The sequence below is a fragment of the Choloepus didactylus genome, chromosome 5, assembly GCF_015220235.1.
Source record: "Choloepus didactylus isolate mChoDid1 chromosome 5, mChoDid1.pri, whole genome shotgun sequence".
Taxonomy (NCBI): domain Eukaryota; kingdom Metazoa; phylum Chordata; class Mammalia; order Pilosa; family Megalonychidae; genus Choloepus; species Choloepus didactylus.
Window position 1 is genome coordinate 59,713,752 of NC_051311.1, and position 17,418 is coordinate 59,731,169.

The window sequence follows — 17,418 nt, forward strand, 5'->3', positions numbered from 1 at the left end:
GAGGTTTCAAAGAGGTGACATGTTTTGCCCCAGATCACTCATCTGGAAACTGGCATCACCATTATTCAAACCCATGTCCCGAGTCTGAGTCAAATTCTGATGCATTTCGCATCACGCACCACAAGTGCTCCCTGCCATCAGCCTCCACCTTCAGTCCAACCTCAGAAAAGCCTGGGTGGACATAATAAGGGGTTACTGACCAGTAAAACATAAGGCATTCCTCTTCTAGAGAGATTTGTTTTTAACACACAAAGTTAGGTCAAGTGACTTTCTGTTAAATGTGGAATTTCAGCCTGTGGGTTGCTGATGGGGAGGACTTTCCTTTTTTCAAAAGAGTGATGGGATTTCTTAATTGCCACAAAATCACATTCCTGCTAGATGCTGAACACCACACTCTTTTACACGGGTTCGGGAACAGGCTGCAGTTCACCCCGCAGGTAACCGTAACATCATGGTGTAGATCTCTTCAGCAAGGCATCTGCCCTCTGTCAGCTGCCTTTTCTGGGCAATAGAACGTACACATATACTCGGACATGATGACATGTGTCGACATCCGGTGCTCATTGACACATGGGTGCCCACGCATTGTACCCCATGCCGTCCCCTCCCCGTTGCCCAGCCCAGCAACCCAATGTGTGCCTATGCTCGTGTCCCCATACCTTTTGACTATATGCACACTGTCTCTGTGTGCCCTAAAGACGTGGACATCACACAAGCTCGTAACCACCTGCCTCCCTGTTCCCTGCCCTTCAACAGATCCTGGGACCTCTGGACCATGATGATCAGTGTGGGAAGCAGAAACTGGCCTACAAACTAGAACAAGTCATAACCCTCATGAGCTTAGACAGCTGAGAACCGTCCTTCCAGGGCCGCCCTGGAGGGAGGGACACACCAAGCCGTGCCTCAGTCTAGATTATCATCTTTACCAAGTGCAAGTTCCGACAGGCGTCCGCAGCATCACCTGAGCAGCGCTGTCCCCCTCTCTGCCTCTTTCTGTCCCTCTCTCCTCCGGGGATCCCTTCTCTTTCAGTTGCTCTGCCAACCTGATTGGACCAAGCCGCCAACCCTCAGTTAGTCCAGGGATGGCAAGGCCCCCTGCGAGGGACCTGAGCAGAAGATGTCAAAGGGGAGCTCCCCTTCCCAGCTCTGGCTGACCCCATGAGTTGGCAGCGGGGCCCAGACACGAGTGAGGAACTGTGGATAGAGGACGTTTTCGTGCTGCTACTTCACCTTCCGCTTCTTGAGAGCCCCACTTTGGTCCAAACCTTGGCCTAGGGAAGAGGCAACAAGCTCAGTATTATCTCTGCTGGGAAGACATCGCCAGGCTCTCCCTCCCCACATTTCCATCTCAAGGGGGCAGCCACTGGTATGGTCACTTTGCAACTGTGAGAAGAAAGGCTGCAGCTCCCTGCATACAGCAGGGCGTGTGTGAGGAGTTGGGAAGTGCTCCATGGGCTGCCTCTCCTCTGCCGGGATGGCATCAGAGGCCTCCTTGCCCCTGTCTGAGGTTTTCCAATCTCCTTGGAGCCCTTCCCAATGCCCATCCTGTCTCTTCCCCTGCCTTGGAAAGTCAGGCAGGGGAAAAAACACAGCAGTTACCTTCCACCCTGGAGATGCTCCTAACCTAATCTGGGCCCTGGCAGCAGAAATATCACATGGAGGGGAAGAAAGGGAAAGACAGTTGCATCTACTTTGAAAGCAGAATTTCTTGTTTTCTAGTCACCTCCAAATTCAAATGAATCACGACCATAGTCTTGGTCTCGTCCATTGCCAGAGCCTCATGTGCTTTCTAGAGAAAGCATCTCCATCCTCCTTTGTCACTGTGCATCAATGTGAAATGCAAAGTGTGTCCAGGAGATTCTACCTCCAGCTGCCTCCATGACTCCATCTCCACCATCCTTCCTGACAGCTCTATAGAAGGTTAGGAGAGACAACCAAGTCACTGCTCCTCCTGCGGAAGCTGGTGCCATTGCTACACAAATAACATCGTCCCTCAGCTGCCCGGACCTCCTGGAGAATTATTTCATCAGCATCTCAGCTGTTTCTTTAGTCACTCTCCTTCCGCATCTCTTCAGGAGTCATCACTGAAGGAAACACACTCAAGCACAGCCTCAGAGAAACAAATCAAAATCCCAGCTAGTCTCAGCCTCCAGCTTGTCATGTCAAGGAGGGATGGAAGAGTCAAGTTGAAGAAATGGGAGGAGGGACATACAGCTGATCTCTGCCCTGGCATCCATTTCTCCATCTGCCTTTACATGTATTCATCCATCATTTTAGCCAGCCAGGCAAATGTATGCTCAGAAATGGGTATTAGGTGAGCAGGGGCTATGGTGAAAGATGGTCAGGGGGAGCATTCTGGAAACCTATAATCTTGAAGGGACCTTAGGGGCCATCTGGTCCAGCCTCTCACCACATGCGAGAATCTCTCCTGGCAGCTCGGGTCTCAAGTTGTCCACCATGCTGTGAGACAACAAGAAGCATCTTCTAAGTTGGGCCTGGGGAGAAAGAGTCCATGGTCTTGTCTTCGGACTCCAAGCATCAGACATCATTCCATTTCCATCCACTCAAAATAAGCCCCACATGGAAAAGGGAAGGAACCACAACCTTTCCAATGGAGTTCATGGGGAGTCCTGTACTTTTAAGAATGCTAGCCCCCTTCGGATATGAGTATGTGCATGCGTGTGAGCACATTTGCACGAATGAGTACATCTGTCTGTCTGCCCCAGGAGAGGGCAAAGAGCTCAAAATGATGTCTTGTCCTGTGTTGGGGAGTTTTGAGGAGTTATCCTTCTCTGTCCCCTTGCTCATCAATTCTCCCTGCACCTTCAGGATGCATCAACCTTGCTTTTTCTACAGAGTGCTGGCAGGCAGAAGAGGCACAAGGGCCGGAGATGTCGCTTGTCCATAGGAAATCAGGGTGGTCACCTCCCGAGGCCGGGACTGTGGTGCTTGACTGGAGATGGGATGGCGGGGACCCAGAGCAGGCCGTCACGTGGGGCGGAAACGGACACAAGCAGCCCAACAAGCAGGAAGAGGAGAATGGGAAAAAATGCGTTTTAAGGGAAAAAATAACCAAAGGTTTTGGCAAATTAAGTGCCAGGTGGAGACATGGAATTTCTATCCTTGATCACGTTATTTCCTTTCCTCCCAAGAAGCCACGGCAGGGACCTGGCAGGCCAGGAAAGGAGCATGTGGGAGGTGGGCCGAGGGAGCACCTCGGTCACAAAAATATTTTTGCACATGTGAAGGGTTGGGGAGGAGAGAGACACAAACCTATTTAACACAAATCTGCCGAAAGGAAGCTGTGTGAGTGTGGGTGTGTGTGTGTGTGTGGGTGTGTTCTGACTTATTTTTTAAGTTTTGCACAGATAGAGAAAAAAATGAACAGGCAGGAAAAAAAAAAAAAAAGACTGTTATGGTTCTGTTGGAGCTTTTATTTTTTACTGGATTATTACTGTTATGGTTACGTTATCGGTACAGAACTTTTTTTCCCCATGTTTTTGTTAATAAGACAAACTTCAAACACCTCAGAGAAACAAATGTCAGGAAGAAAGAGGAGGGAAGGAAAGACATTTCCTCTCTCTTCTCATTCCTCCTGGGGGAGGGTTTGGGGCGGATTTTACTTTAATTGGTGGGGGGTGGGTTGTGTCACACTTTGTTTCACCCAGAGTCTCTTTGGCTGCTTGGGGCTGGAAAAGTAGGATGAAGTCATCCAGAGCCACCACCCATCTTGACTGTAAACATTCTCTTTCCTTTGCTGTTTGTTTGTGTTCCATTTCTTCAGTTTGGATTCTTGGTGCACGTGTGATATATTTAGGAGCAAAGACAGGCAGAGTCATCAAAAAGTTGTCCTTCCCCCCAAATCTTTCCAGTCTCCCCTTGGGAGCCCTGTGTCCGCTGGGGCAGGCCAGAGACCCAGAGAGCCGCTCAGGCACCCTGCAAGCTGGCATGCACACAGCAAATTCGGCCTCCTGGCCTCCCACAGTGGAACAAAATGAGTATACAGGGTCACGGTTCTGTTTCAGGTGGAACCTTTCTCTAGTTCCTTGAATTCTGGGCAGAGGGCACACCCCGTCTTCCCTTGAGAACACTAGGGTCAAAATGGTACCAGGATATCAAGCAGCCAAATTTCCTGACCAAGGTTAGGTAGAAGTTTTGAATGCTGGAGGGAGACAGGCTGGAGGCTGGCAAATGAAATGGGGAGGAGTGGCTTTGTGGGGTTCTGGATTTAAAAGAACAGGGAGAGGGTAGCCAAGAAGGATAGCTGCAAGCTAGTGTGTCAGTCATTTCCTGAGGAAAATCATTTCCTTGCCTTCTTCTTTCAGCGTAGTTTTAAATTTGGGGGCAAGAAATAACCTGAGTGTCCCACAAGCCAAGGTACCCCCTGTGTGACAGTGACAGGCCCACCCAGAGCCAGCCCCAGAGCCCCTGTCTCTCCTGGGCGAGTTCCAGTGAGTGAGGTCAGAGATGCTTGATTGGAGCGATGGCCAGAGAGAGAATTGTTTAAAACAAATCCCAGAGTTTGAGGCAGACTGTCCAGGACTGTTTGCAGGGAGAAATGGGAGTTGCTGACAGGTAAGGTCACTGACGTCCTCTCAGGCCCCAGTCTCACCTCCCAGCCCCAGGTTAATGTTGACGTCCATCCCAGCAGCCCCCTCCCCGCGATTTTCCCATCCCCGAATTCTCTAGTTCTCTTACCCCCACCCCTTGCATGTCTGGCTTCTGCGTGTGCCCCCTCCCTGCTGTGGGATCCTCTTGCCCACCTCCTGCACGCGTGGCCTCCACCCCGAGGCCGTTTATCCACTAGAAGGCATGCTGCTGTGCTCTCTGCGTGTACAGCACACCCTCAGTCTAACCCTCTGAGATTGCAAGAGGCCCCCTCCCACCCCATCCTCCTGGCCTTGGCGCTGCCCCAAGTGGGGGGGAGGGGTGGCTCCCTCATCCAGCCAAGCCCTGTGGGCCCCCCACTAGAGGCTGCACAAGCAGCTGCTTTCCCATATAGCCTCCACCCCAAGAGGCAAGCCTTCCGCTGCTGGTTCCAAAACCCTAAACTATGCTCACTGGTCCAGGTAAAAGCACCTCTGGCTTTGACCCAAAATGGAAAGCCCATTTTCTTCTTTCTTCTTTCCCAGTAAGAGGGGACACTTCCTTTAGTTTCACAGGATACAAAGTCAAGTACTTACCTGGAGTGCAGGGCCAGTAGTAGCAGTCATCGAGAACACACTTTCCCACCTGCCTCGAAGGCCCACAGCCACTCCCTTCTCCAGCCCTGGACCACGCCCCTTAGTGGGCCATCCCAGTGAGAGGCTGGTGCTGGAGCTGAAAGGCTCCAGAAGGCATTTCTATGAATGAACAACCACCAGGTTACTAGTGTCCCCTGCTCAGTGGAGCCCCAGCACAAGGCCCCTCCCCATCTTTTCCTCTTGCCCCTAGTTCACGTCAAAGATCTCTCAGTCCCTCACGCATCTTCTCAGCTCCCAGGACAGGTGACTGAGGGTCCCTGATGCCCCAGCCCTTCCCCATTGTTTAACTGTTATGTGGCCAGTTTATTTAGGGTTTGGGGGTTATTTTTTGCTTGTATGTCTTAATAGTTCAAGATTAAGTAAGTAGGTATCCCAGGTGTGGATATAAAGTCCAAATTATTAAGGGGAGAAAGAAATTTCTTTACCAGTAACTTCCAAGGGTCTGAGGACAGCCTCAGAAGCTGGGGGGCGCTTCCCCTCGTTGAAGAAACAGGCCAGGAAACCCCGTGGCTGTGGCTGCGAGGGGAACGCTCCCTGGCTGCGGGGATTCTTGGTGCTTCCCCTGCGCCATTGTTGGGTGGAGCTGGCCATGCTGCCCCTTTTAGGTGCCTCCTGCCACCTTCCCCCCAGGAGTTCTACGTGTAGCAAAGGAGAGCCTTGTTTTACAAGATGGGAGGCTGATGAAATGGAAAAGGCAGCTCCAGAAAGAGGCTGGGACACTGTTGGGCCTCTCTCTTCTCTTCATGGTGCTCCAAGGGTGGCGAAACCCTCGACTGCAAAACTAAATGACCATTTCCCCCATTGGGAAAGGAATCTCTGCAGTAAAAGTTTCAGACAGTCAAAAGAGACTTTTTTTTTTTTTTTTGGCTATAAATCTTTGCTCCCCAATAAACAATTATTTTTTTTATTAGAGGGAGTATCCAGCTTTGAAAAATATATAGGATTTTTTTGGTTATAAATGTAATGCATACTCATTAGACTCCCAATTAAATTCCTTGAGTAGACTGGTCATACCAGAAAGCAAAGCTAAGCTAAACAAAACAAAATCCTTAATGAATACAATTTTTTTACAAAAGAAACTTTTGGTTTGTGTTGGCAGAGATAATTGAGGTGGTTGGGGTAGACCAGGCATCCTGGGTTGGGGGATCCCTAGCTTCCCTCTACTTCACCTCCTTTGATTTCTTTCCAGTCTTGACTCCAGGCTGACCCTGGTATTACTAACTCCTATATGTTTCTTGTCAGCATCCCCAAAACTGCAGGGAGACCCTATTAGAGATTAACCATGGAGGGACCCCGCTTCCCTCTCCCCCAAGAATGCAAATGCTCCTGGCAAATAGACTCGTGAACTTGGCTCTTTCCAGGCAGCTCATCTTCCATCAGTTTCGTTTTTGAGAATTAGAACTTCTTTTGTTAGTGTCTTTGATCTTACTATTCAAGCACATTTGGGAAGGGCTCCCTTACAAGAGTAGAATTCAAAACTGAGGATATAGTTCAAGAATAGTGCAAAGGAGACTTTAGAAACCGAAACCACTTTACCAACACTCACACGCACAGAGGCCAGTCATGCAATGCAGGCACATGAACAAAGATGGGATATGGGTCTTTATTTGTCCCTCATTCCCTCTCCCTTCCCTGATGTTCTGGTCCACTTGTTGGCTTGTTAAATCTTCCGTTCTTTAAAAAGAAAAGCTAGTTTACCTCAAAGAATCTTGTTTCCATTTGGAAACCAATGACTCAGTGTTTGGATTGGATGCCCCTTTCCTCCCCTACTTCCTGCCTGGGGCTGGTGTCCTTGAGTTCTGAGGTCCTTGTTTGGCCATGAATTGGCTGCTCTGGTGAAAAGCAAGCCTCCTCCAGGCTGAGGTGGGAAGGGAGGGTTGCTGGGGCAGCTCTCCTCCCCACTCTAATGTGCCGGGACCAGCCTCTTGTCTCTTCCAGCAGAGTCCCCCTGCCAGGTTACCATAGCAACCAGCAACTCCAGGGTACCACCACAGACGATGGCTCAGTTTTCCCAGGTTGGGGGAGGAGGGGTCCTGGCCTGGTCAGATGACCCAGAGTTAAGTCTCAAATGCTAGAGAGGGAGAGGAGAAAGGGGAATGAATGAATAGGGGGCTTAAGGAACAGGCAGGGGTCTTCGAGTCTCAGAGAAAGGCCATCGAAGGAGGGAGGGCAGGTCATTTCCGCTGCAGTCATCCCCTTCCAGCCCTGCCCCACTGTTTCACTAAAGCTCCCACCTTGAACACTGACCCTTTGAACAAAGCAAAACATGTCTTTAGACAACAGTGTTATAATGAACCTCAAAGAGAGGTGGATGAAATCTATTAGAAGAAGAGGGTCTTCTGGTTTTGATTTTTAAAGAAGAATATCCTAGTAAGATTAAAAAAGATTTTAAAGAAAAGTTTTTAAAAAGGAAACCTATGCTATTTAAATTGGAGCTCAGTTGTAACTTGGTAAAGGCAAGCTTCTGTACCTTTGTTATAATTAATTGTATACCTGTGTATGTAAATATAAGGCATTCCTATTTTGCAGTTCAGAACAAAAAAAAAACTATTTGTAATATAGAATAAAGTTTATTAAAAAATAATTAAAATGCAGTTTTGGATTTTGAGTTTTTCTGGATTTGACAGAAAGGGTTGGGGTGGGGAGAAAGCTGGCTTCATGAGTAGGTGGTGGCCTCCATGGCATGGAGTGTGGCTTTTTTCTGCAGCCACCTGATGTCTAAACTCAACCACCAGAGATACATCCTTTTCCTTAAAGGCTCTGTCCTCGGTTATGAAGCACTCATCCCTGGAGGGGTCCAACATGCTGCCACTCAGGGCCTTCGGTGGACACCAATTCCCCACAGCTCCTGATTACCCCCAAAGGCCTCTCAACACAGCCCTCCAGGCACTTGCTACTGACCGATCAGAGTTAGCTGGGGAGAGGACACAGAGATTCCCATCCCTCTTTAAATCTACTTTGCAAGCTACACCTTACAGTGAATGCTTTTTCAGTTCCTTCTCCAGGGTATTTTGGTAGAAGGTGGAGATCTTGAACCTAATTGTGACCTCGAAGTAGAAGTAGGAAGAAGGGGGTAAAAGAGAATGAGAAGGCTGGCAGTGGAGGTAGAGGAGGGAAGCAGAACCTCTGCCGGGTTTATGCTATCTGTGGTCCATAACGTGTCAGAGGGGGTGGGTGGGGTGAGGGGAAATGGGAAGCAAACATAGAAGGTACAACAGAAGAAGTCCTGGCCTGGGCATCAGGAAATCTGTATCTTCTGCTATTCATTCAACTGATTGCTTGTGGGCAGATAAATTTGCTTTTTTGAGCTTCAGGTCCTCAGATGGAGAGGGTTGGACTAGGTGCCTCCTTGAAACTTCAATGTCCTTACTATTCAAATATAAAGGATGAGAGAGGTGAATCAGGAAGGAAGCAGGATAAGGAAGGAGAGAGAGAACAGGGAAAGGAAAAGAAGAAGGCAGGAAGGAGGGAGGGAGGGAAGGAAGGAAGGAAAGAAAGAAGGAAAGAATGAAGGAAGGAAAGAGCACAGGGAATGTGAAAGACAGACCCTGGGGCTCCCAACAAGCTGATAAAACTTCAGACAAATTCCACCCTCGCTTTCTTCCTGCTCCCCACAACCACCAACCCTCAGGCTCCTCCAGACTTCAAAGCCAAGTCCCTGAGAGTGTGAGCAGCGAGTGTTCACTGAGGATGGGACTTCTCAGGGGCCACGGAGGGAAAGGCCAGGATGTGGCTTGGTGGGAAGGCCCACAGGGAACCCAGTCTTGTCCCCCCACCCTTGGAACTCTCCCCCACTCCTGCACCTCCTCCAGCTTGAAGAGATTCCTTCTGAAATATAAGGGAACTATGAAGGAGGAAGCACCACTCAACAACAAGACAGAAGCAGCAGCCAGCACAGCCAATCGATGAGGAAAGCCCCTCAACCTTGGGGACCACCATGGGAACAGATGGAGACAGCTACAGGGGAAAACCAGAATTGGTGACCTCAAAACCCAGCACAAACTAAATGGATCGAAGTCAACCGGAGTATTTTTTTTAATAGATCAAACACACAAGGAAAGCATAATTCACAAACAGGAAGGAGATGTTTTTCCTTTCTAAACATTGAGGCAGGCTGCACTGGAAACAGTGATCTCTCCCTGCAGTCAGGATGAGCTCTGAAAGTCCAGCTTCTGATTCACGTATCCTCAAGTTCCTGCTGGGTCCTCAGGCTCCTTTACCCGATGGCACCCTTTATCACAACCAACCACAGTGACCTGGAGCAGATCACACCTCCGTGCTTTTGTTTCTGCATCCATAAAATGAAGACAGTTCTATCTGTACCACAAAGGCCAGCAGATGGTGGTGCACACGGATTAAGCTACCATGGAGGAAAAAGATGTGGCACACTATAAAGGGTCATGCAATACTATGATTAGCCATAAAGGTGATGTTTTACAAAGGAAAAAGGGGATTGGTCCTGGAGCCTCAGTTACAAATTTAGAATGGACCGCTTATTTAAAAATAAGTAATACCTAGCTCCTTACAAAATATGTATGTTCATTGAGACCATTGATGGCAGAGTCCGTGTCTTGGTTGAATTTATGTGACCCCATGTCCAGCACAGAGCAAGTGCTCAGTAGATCGTGCATGGATGGAGGGAGGAAGGAGAGAGTAGGAGTCGGAGAAAGCCATCAGCTACAAGTTGGCCTCTGGGTTATCATCCCTATCGTGACTTACATGCCCTTCGGTATTTCTCCATATTAGGACATACACCCTCTCATGAATGTTTTATCTTTATGAAACCAGGTCCGTAAGTTGCAGCTAGTGGCTATCTTTTGCAAGTGAAAAAAGTGGGTATTGTAGTCGAAATCTCTGCCAGGTTTAGTAGGGCTGCTCTTAGACCAGCAGGGTAAATGGAGGCAGGGGCAGGTCACTTCTACATCAAACCTATCCCACTTTTGTTTTAACAAAACTCTCACCTTGAACACTGACCCAGTGCCCGTGGGATTGCTGGGAGTCTCTGCTAGAGCTGAAGGCAGGTCTGCGAGGTTGAACCTGTGCCTGTGGCTAGCTGGTGGATGGTATTACTGCTCAATAGAACCTACTGCCTGAATGAGCATCACAGTTTACCACCCCAGTAGACTCAAGTATGGCCACGCAAATGGCTTGTGACTGGTGAAATGTGTGCAGTTGTGGGTCACCTCCATGCTCCAGAGAGAGGCTTCTCCATCAGCCTGGACCCCAGACCAAGCACAAAGACGCCGCAGGGCAGAGCCACCTGATGACACAGATCATTATGCAGTATGAGTTCAAAATGAACCTTTGTTGTTTTGTCACTGAGGTCTAAGGACCATTGGTAACTGTAGCATAGCCTGCTCTATCCTGATTGTTACAGAGTACAAGAAATTTAACCTGATTTTAGCAAGGTAGCCCCTTATTAACTGATGGGTGACATCTCTCCTCTCACCTAGAGAGAACTATTCTTTTGGCTTAAGTATCTTTTTATAAAGACATTATTGGCCATTTACACTCCATGTGAATCATTTTGTGGAATTTCCCAATTTTCCTGAGCTGTAATTGGAACATAGGAGGAAAGAAGGGGACAACTAAGAAAAAGAAAGAGAGTTGGGGGCGCGGGGGAGAAGGAGCAAGCCAACAGAAATTGGGACAGAGGGAAGTGGAGGGGAGGGGAAGTTTTAGGAGACAGAAATAAGGAGGATAAGGAACAGCACTGCAAACCCCAGGGTGGGCACTGTCAGCGGGGGTCCCAGCCTGCCTGCTTTTGTGAAGAAGTCTTTAGGCCCAGGTGGAAGTTGTGGCATTTGCCTCCCACCTACCCCTCAGGAGAAGCTATAGTTACCATTCAAGGGGTGAGTCCAATCATATGTATGTTTTTAAAAAACACTGTCATTCTCTATATACTTTTTGATTTTGTTCAATGATGAATTTATCGGTAAAGGAGAGAATTCATCCTTACTAGACGTGCAGACCATGTTCTCAGTGCAGGTCCTTGCTCTGCGTGGCTGCTGCCTTTGGGAGGTCATAAATGACAGCTTCTCAGCAGCACCTGTTGTCCCCTGATTCTAATAATGGCCTGAAAAAATCTTCCTAAGATACAGCAAGGGGCGTAATCCATGCCTCCCCCAAGAGGAAGGGGGCCCTTCTCCCCCACCAACTCTCTCTTTCTACATCAGAGAATAGATGCAGGCCTGCAGCTACCCCTCCTCCTGAGTTCCCCAGTCTTTCCCTGTTTGAGCCCCTCTAAACTCTAGTGAGGCAAAGGCAGAGACTGGGGGGAAAGGAAGTAGGGGAGTCTGGAAGGGGAAGCTGGCAGGGCACTCGGGGTGTGTTCCAGGCCCCATTGACAAGGAGCACGGTCCCCACCATGGCAGATATCATGTTTCCTCAACTCAAATGTCTGGGTGAGTGTCTCTGTCCCAGGTGTGCCTTCACTGCTCCAACTCTAGAGTGCCCTTCTCATTCCATCTTCTACTTTAGTTTGCCTCCTGCTTTATGAATTCCTGTGGGCCATGAAGACTGGATACCACACTGACTCAGAATTACATGAGGCCCCTCCCAGAGAGGCAGGACTTCAGCTCCCAGGCCCTGGTGACTGATCCGCCGTGCACCCTGAACACTTTCTGGACGTAGAGTGCTAGTGATGACCAAGGCCTGGTTCAAATTGGCCCACCGCTGCCCACCTCCATTACCTTGAGAAGTGCCTAATTGTGCCAATTTGTATATATTATGTCCCCCAGAAAAAGCCATATTCTTTGATACAAACTTGTGGGGGCAGACGTATTAATGTTGATTAGATTGGCATTCTTTGATTGAGTGTTTTCATGGAGGTGTGACTCAATCAACTGCGAGTGAAAAGTTTGATTGGATAATTTCCATGGAGGTGTTACCCCGCCCATTCAGGGTGGGTGTTAATTGGATCACTGGAGTCCTTTAAAGGACTTCAGAAGGACCTCAGAGCAACTGAGAGTAACATTTTGGAGGAGCTGCAGCTTACAGAGACATTTTGGAGAACACAACCCAGGAGCAAGCAGATGCCTAGAGAGGAACATCCTGGGAGAAAGCCATTTTGAAATCAGAACTCCAGAGCAGACGCCAGGCACATGCCTTCTGAGCTAACAGAGATTTTCCGGATGCAATGGCCATCCTTCAGTGATGGTAACCTATTGTTGATGCCTTACCTTGGACACTTTATGGCCTTCGGACTGTAACTTTGTAACCAAATAAACTCCCTTTATAAAAGTCAATCCATTTCTGGTATTTTGCATAACGGCAGCATTAGCAAACCAGAACACTAACCATCTCTGTATCTTGGTTTTCTCATCCATAAAGATGAGAATAATAATGCCTTCTTCATGGAGTTCTTGTGAGAATCAGACAAGGCAAGAATGACAAAACACTTAGAACAAGGCTGGCAACTTGCAACTTTTCAAGAGATGGCAGCTTTTGTTATTGAGCAACAGGCTCCTCAAGGAAAAAGTCACGTGTTTTCTTTCTAGCACCAGCTCAGGGCACTGTGCCCTGCATATAGTAGTTGCTGCAAAAATGTTTGTTAAATGAATGAATAAAGTCAGTGCAAGAGTTTCTCAACTGCCCAAACCCTCAAATATAAGTATAGGATATAGCTTCCCTATAAAGTATAGAAATGGATAACTGAAAATTCTAAGTGCCATAGCCTGAGTTTACCCCAAAAGCAGAACTAGAGGTCAGAGCTTGTGCACAGGTGGTTTATTTTGGGATGTTCCGGAAGAACAGGAGTGAGGTGTAGGGAAGTGAAGGCAAGCCAAACCAAGGGTGTATTATCAAGCTACCCCCCACTTTGGGCAGCTGGGTCTCAATTCCCCCGTGGGCTCTCTAGAAACTCCTGAAAGTACCTGAGAACTTATCCACTGATCCCCATCCCCATTGGTCAAAGGTGGCCCTACAGGCTGTTTATTCCCCTCCTACTTCCAGGTTTGCAAATGTGGTAGAATGGCTGAGTGGGTCATTCCCAACAGCAACCCAAGTGGTAGAAGCAGAGAAGCCTGGGAACAGAAGACAGAGGCGTGCAGCTGCGCTAGGGCGGGTGCTGTCAGGCTGTACTTTCTGCAGGCACCTGGTTGCTGCAGCCACAGCTGGGGAGGAAGGGTGGGCCAAGGGGGACAGACACAACGTATAATCCTTTAAACCCTTAATCATCCTACAAAGGCAAGATTAAAGTCATTTCACAAAAATATTTTCTTGGTAAGAGCCGTCAATTCTCTGATACGTCTTCACTTTTCTTTACTTCCATCACCTACGGCTGTTGACTTTTTCCCCCCTTTCCATTACTCGCAACAAAACCAAGTTTTTATTACATTTTGAAAGTTATGACATATGTGTGATAAGCAAAGAACATCAAAGCAACACTCAGACACAGATGACGGTGTGTGGGTTGGATGCGCCCACTGACTCGGTGACTCATCAAAATCACCCAGGACTTCCTAGGGACCTGTTGCTATTTAACCTTTTGCAGCATCCTTTGCATTTCTTGTCTTCACCACACAATTAGCACCTTATCCTGGATGGCCGTAGCCTTTAATTGCCTGTAATGCACCATTCAGCACCTTATTTTAACAGAGTCAGTGCTGACAGATACAGGTAATTTTATTCTGTAATAATTTCATATTTTTATGCTCTGTCTCCTCAACTCAGTAATAACCCAGGTCTTATGTTTCTTTTATTCTGAACTCAATGCTGGATACATGGTAATAAGATGAATGTTTATTGTTTTCCCTAAAGCACTGGGCCAAAAGATCAGGTCCTCAGAGAAGATCAATTACTAAAACCAAACTGATTTTGAAGACAAGGTTTTCTGAATGATCTTAGTTTTCCACAGCCTATCAATTAAAAAAAATTTCAGTCCCTTGGGAAAATACAGTGTTGATAAAATGCTTGGAGGGGATAAAGAAGAGAATATAAGTGTTGGGTAGGATTGTAACCCTGATTGAAGACTGTGACAGCGGGTTACCACCTCACAGACCAAAAAGGACTTCCTCAGAAAGATGATTTCATATAGTGAGTTGATATATTTATATATATTACCTTTTTGAATCTTCAGGATTCAGTGTTATGCAGTAAATATCATTCCTATACCCATTTTATAGATGAGTACACTGAGACTCTGTGTTCAGTCAAACAAATGGCAAGTGAGAGACCTGAATGTGAACTCAGGTTTCTCTGATTTCAAAACCTCTACTCTTAAAGATTATGCTATATTACAACATGCGCTAAATAAAGACATGCTCTCTTTCATTTTTCGGTTGGTTGATTATCATGAAAGCACTGGAAATGCAAAGGACATAGCAGAGAAAACAAGCACGAGTAGGCTCTGGATTGCAATTGTGAGTCAGAGCAGGGAGAGAGTAATAGCATTGAATGGGGATTCAGCTAAAAGTTAGGGATTGCCATTCACAAGGAGGGCGACTGGGCAGGCTTCTGGTGGGTTGGCACAATAGTAACAGAGGGACCTGCGTTCACATCTCCAATACCATTCTTAGCTTTGTGTGACTTTAGATAAATTAATTTATCAGCTCAAAGCCTCAGTTCTGTCATCTGCGAAATGGAGCTAATTTGGAAGAAAGCTGTGAAGAGTCAGTGTGATTATGTGGGCAATGCCTGATGTGATGCACAGTAAGCACAAGATGGGAGGAGCTGTTTCTAGCAGTGCTTCACTGACAGGTCAGTGGAAAGCTGCTCCCCGAGGTCTTTTCTCACCCTGGATATGAGGAAGGCTACAGCTGGAGCTTTGGGGAGGGCAGGCATACTGGTAGGCACCCCCTCCTCCTTCATGGTCACGTCTTCTCAGCTGGAGCAAGATCAGTGTCATATCCCTTGGCAAATGGTCTGACCTCCTCAGTCTGGTGTGAGAGCTTTCCTGAGGCCCTGGGTGTGTATTTGCTCCCTGATGATGGTGCCTTGGGCTCTACTTTAACTTCAGCATTTCGTATAGGGCCAACTGGAGACAAGAACAAGAGAGAGGAAGCCAGACACCTTCATGCCACTCCACCCCATCCAAAAGGAGCTCCAAAGTGTCCTTGATACGTGGCTGCACATCAGCTTACAGAATGTGACTGCCTCCACAGAACCCCATGGAACCCCTTCCACCCTGTTGCTCGGCTTGCCTCTCCAGCCTCCCTTTGACACAGCCCCACAGAAGCCCTAAACCAAGGCCCAGCTGCCAGCACTCAACTCATAAGCAATCTCGATCAGCATCTCCCCTCATGCTCCAACAGGGCTGGCTTTAGACCTCTGCCAAGCAAAGGCCCACATCGCTGGCTCCTGACTAACCTTCCCAGGGGGGTCCCTGAATGAGAGCTGAGGCCAGGCTGCAGGGAAAAGTGGGCCCCAGTGAGTTATGAGGCTGTAATTCCATCAAGGGCTTCTGGGGAGATCATAAACTCACATCCCAAGTCTCCCGGTCCCCCTGGCCCCTTTTCTCCCAAGTGATTTACGAGCCTATAATACCAAGACGGGACTGCTTCTCATTTCACATAATCCAAATATTTTCATAAAGAAACATGGCTCCTTCTCTTGGCCTCCAGTTTTCTCCCTCAGAGCCAAAGAACAGCAGCAGTGCTGTCCAGTGGCTGGAGTCCCGGTCTGAGTCCTGGGTATGCTTACCAAGCGTGGCCAGCTCGCAACTCTATAAAATGAGGTGACATCTGTCCTAAGATGGCATCAGGAAACCCAAGTCACAGCTGAATGCAAACGGGTATGAAGGGCCTCTCTGGGGTTCAGGGGCATGCAGATGTGAGCCAGGAGGCACTTGCAAAGCTTTGATTTCTGTGGCTCCATGTCTCCTATGCTCCACGTGCATTCTACAGATCCTGTGAGCCACATAGCCAGCCCCAATCTGCTTTCCGTAGCTGTGTTTTCACCCTTAAAGTCCCTTCAGACTGGTGTGAATGTTCCCACCATCACCAAAACCCCTCCTGGCCCCCCACACTACCCTGAGGCAAATGGAACGTACCATTATATGACATTGTAGTTTATGTTTTTATTGTCTCTTTCTGTCTCTTTAGAATATAAGCTCCATGAAGGCAGGGACTTTGCCTGGTTTGGGCTCTACTTTAACTTCAGCATGTGGAACAGTGCCTGCCTGGCACCAAGGTAGTGCTCCAGAAATGTCTGTTGAATGAAGAATGAATGAATGAATGAATGAGCAAATGGATGAACAAGTGAGGCAGTCGGATGGTCTACAGCATTGGCACTGACAGATGACAGATGAAACAGAAGCTTGTGTGGGGAAGTACTAGCCCCAAGCTTGAGCATGGAGGGTGGTGGGACCGGCAGAGGAACTTTCCTGGTATCTTTCCCTTATAGGCTAACTTTTCTTTGAGTGGAAACTCACAGTCAGTGGGTTTCATGGTGGAGAAAGCAGGTGTCTCCTGCAGTTGGTGCTGGGACAGGGACAGAGTGGGACCTTGAACAGTAATCCAAACTGCCAGCCTTGTGGAAGGACAGCTTGCCAGCCCACCTTGGTGACCTTCGTGGGAAGTGACATGGTGATGTGCCATCACTTGTCCCCAAGGGCCTCAGCCTCTGGGATAGAGACACCAGCTATAGCTCCAGCTACGTAGATTATGTGGCCACTACTGGAGAGATCATAAGCTCACATCCTACCTGAGACCCCACATTCCCCTTTCCTCCGGCCCTCCCTTTGTGACTTCTGCCCGCGCCTGGCTTTTCCCTTTAAGGTCTGTTCATGTTCTCTTCAGTGGTGGCTGGTAACTATGGAAACTACAATTAGGCTGTTTTGCTCAATGTCTCTAAAAATTGCCAAATGCAGATAGCAGCAACCCCTGACTTATCAGAGACCCTGAGCAGAGTTCCTCCATATATTCTTTAGAGACACACCATTTGTGGGGCCTGAGACAATGCTTTTTAAACCACCTGTGGTAAATGATGTGTTTCTTTGCCTTTTTTTTTTTTTAATTTACAATTCATCGCAGTCCAATGTTTTTGTACAATACAATGAAAGCAAATTAGAGAACTGAAATGAAAAAAAATTTATACAACACAAACTCCAGTTTTATAATGTTAAAATCAATAAAAATAAAATTACTCCTTCAAATAGCTATGAAAGTTTCTCATTGCTTATGCTCAATTTCTGTACTATACCATCGTGGATCAGTATCAAATAGTTTGTGAATAG

The 17,418-nt window shown here is 47.8% G+C and overlaps 1 protein-coding gene across 1 annotated transcript in view; it reads left to right on the forward strand.

The window, feature by feature from the left end:
- LOC119535309 (plexin-A4) overlaps positions 1-7,833 on the forward strand; it is a 175,457-nt gene extending 167,624 nt beyond the window's left edge. The window contains exon 30 of the mRNA XM_037837742.1: positions 757-7,833. Within this exon, the coding sequence (XP_037693670.1) occupies positions 757-852 (96 nt within the window). The 3' untranslated portion in view covers positions 853-7,833. The remainder of the gene's footprint in view (positions 1-756) is intronic.
- The last annotated feature ends 9,585 nt before the right edge of the window (positions 7,834-17,418 follow it).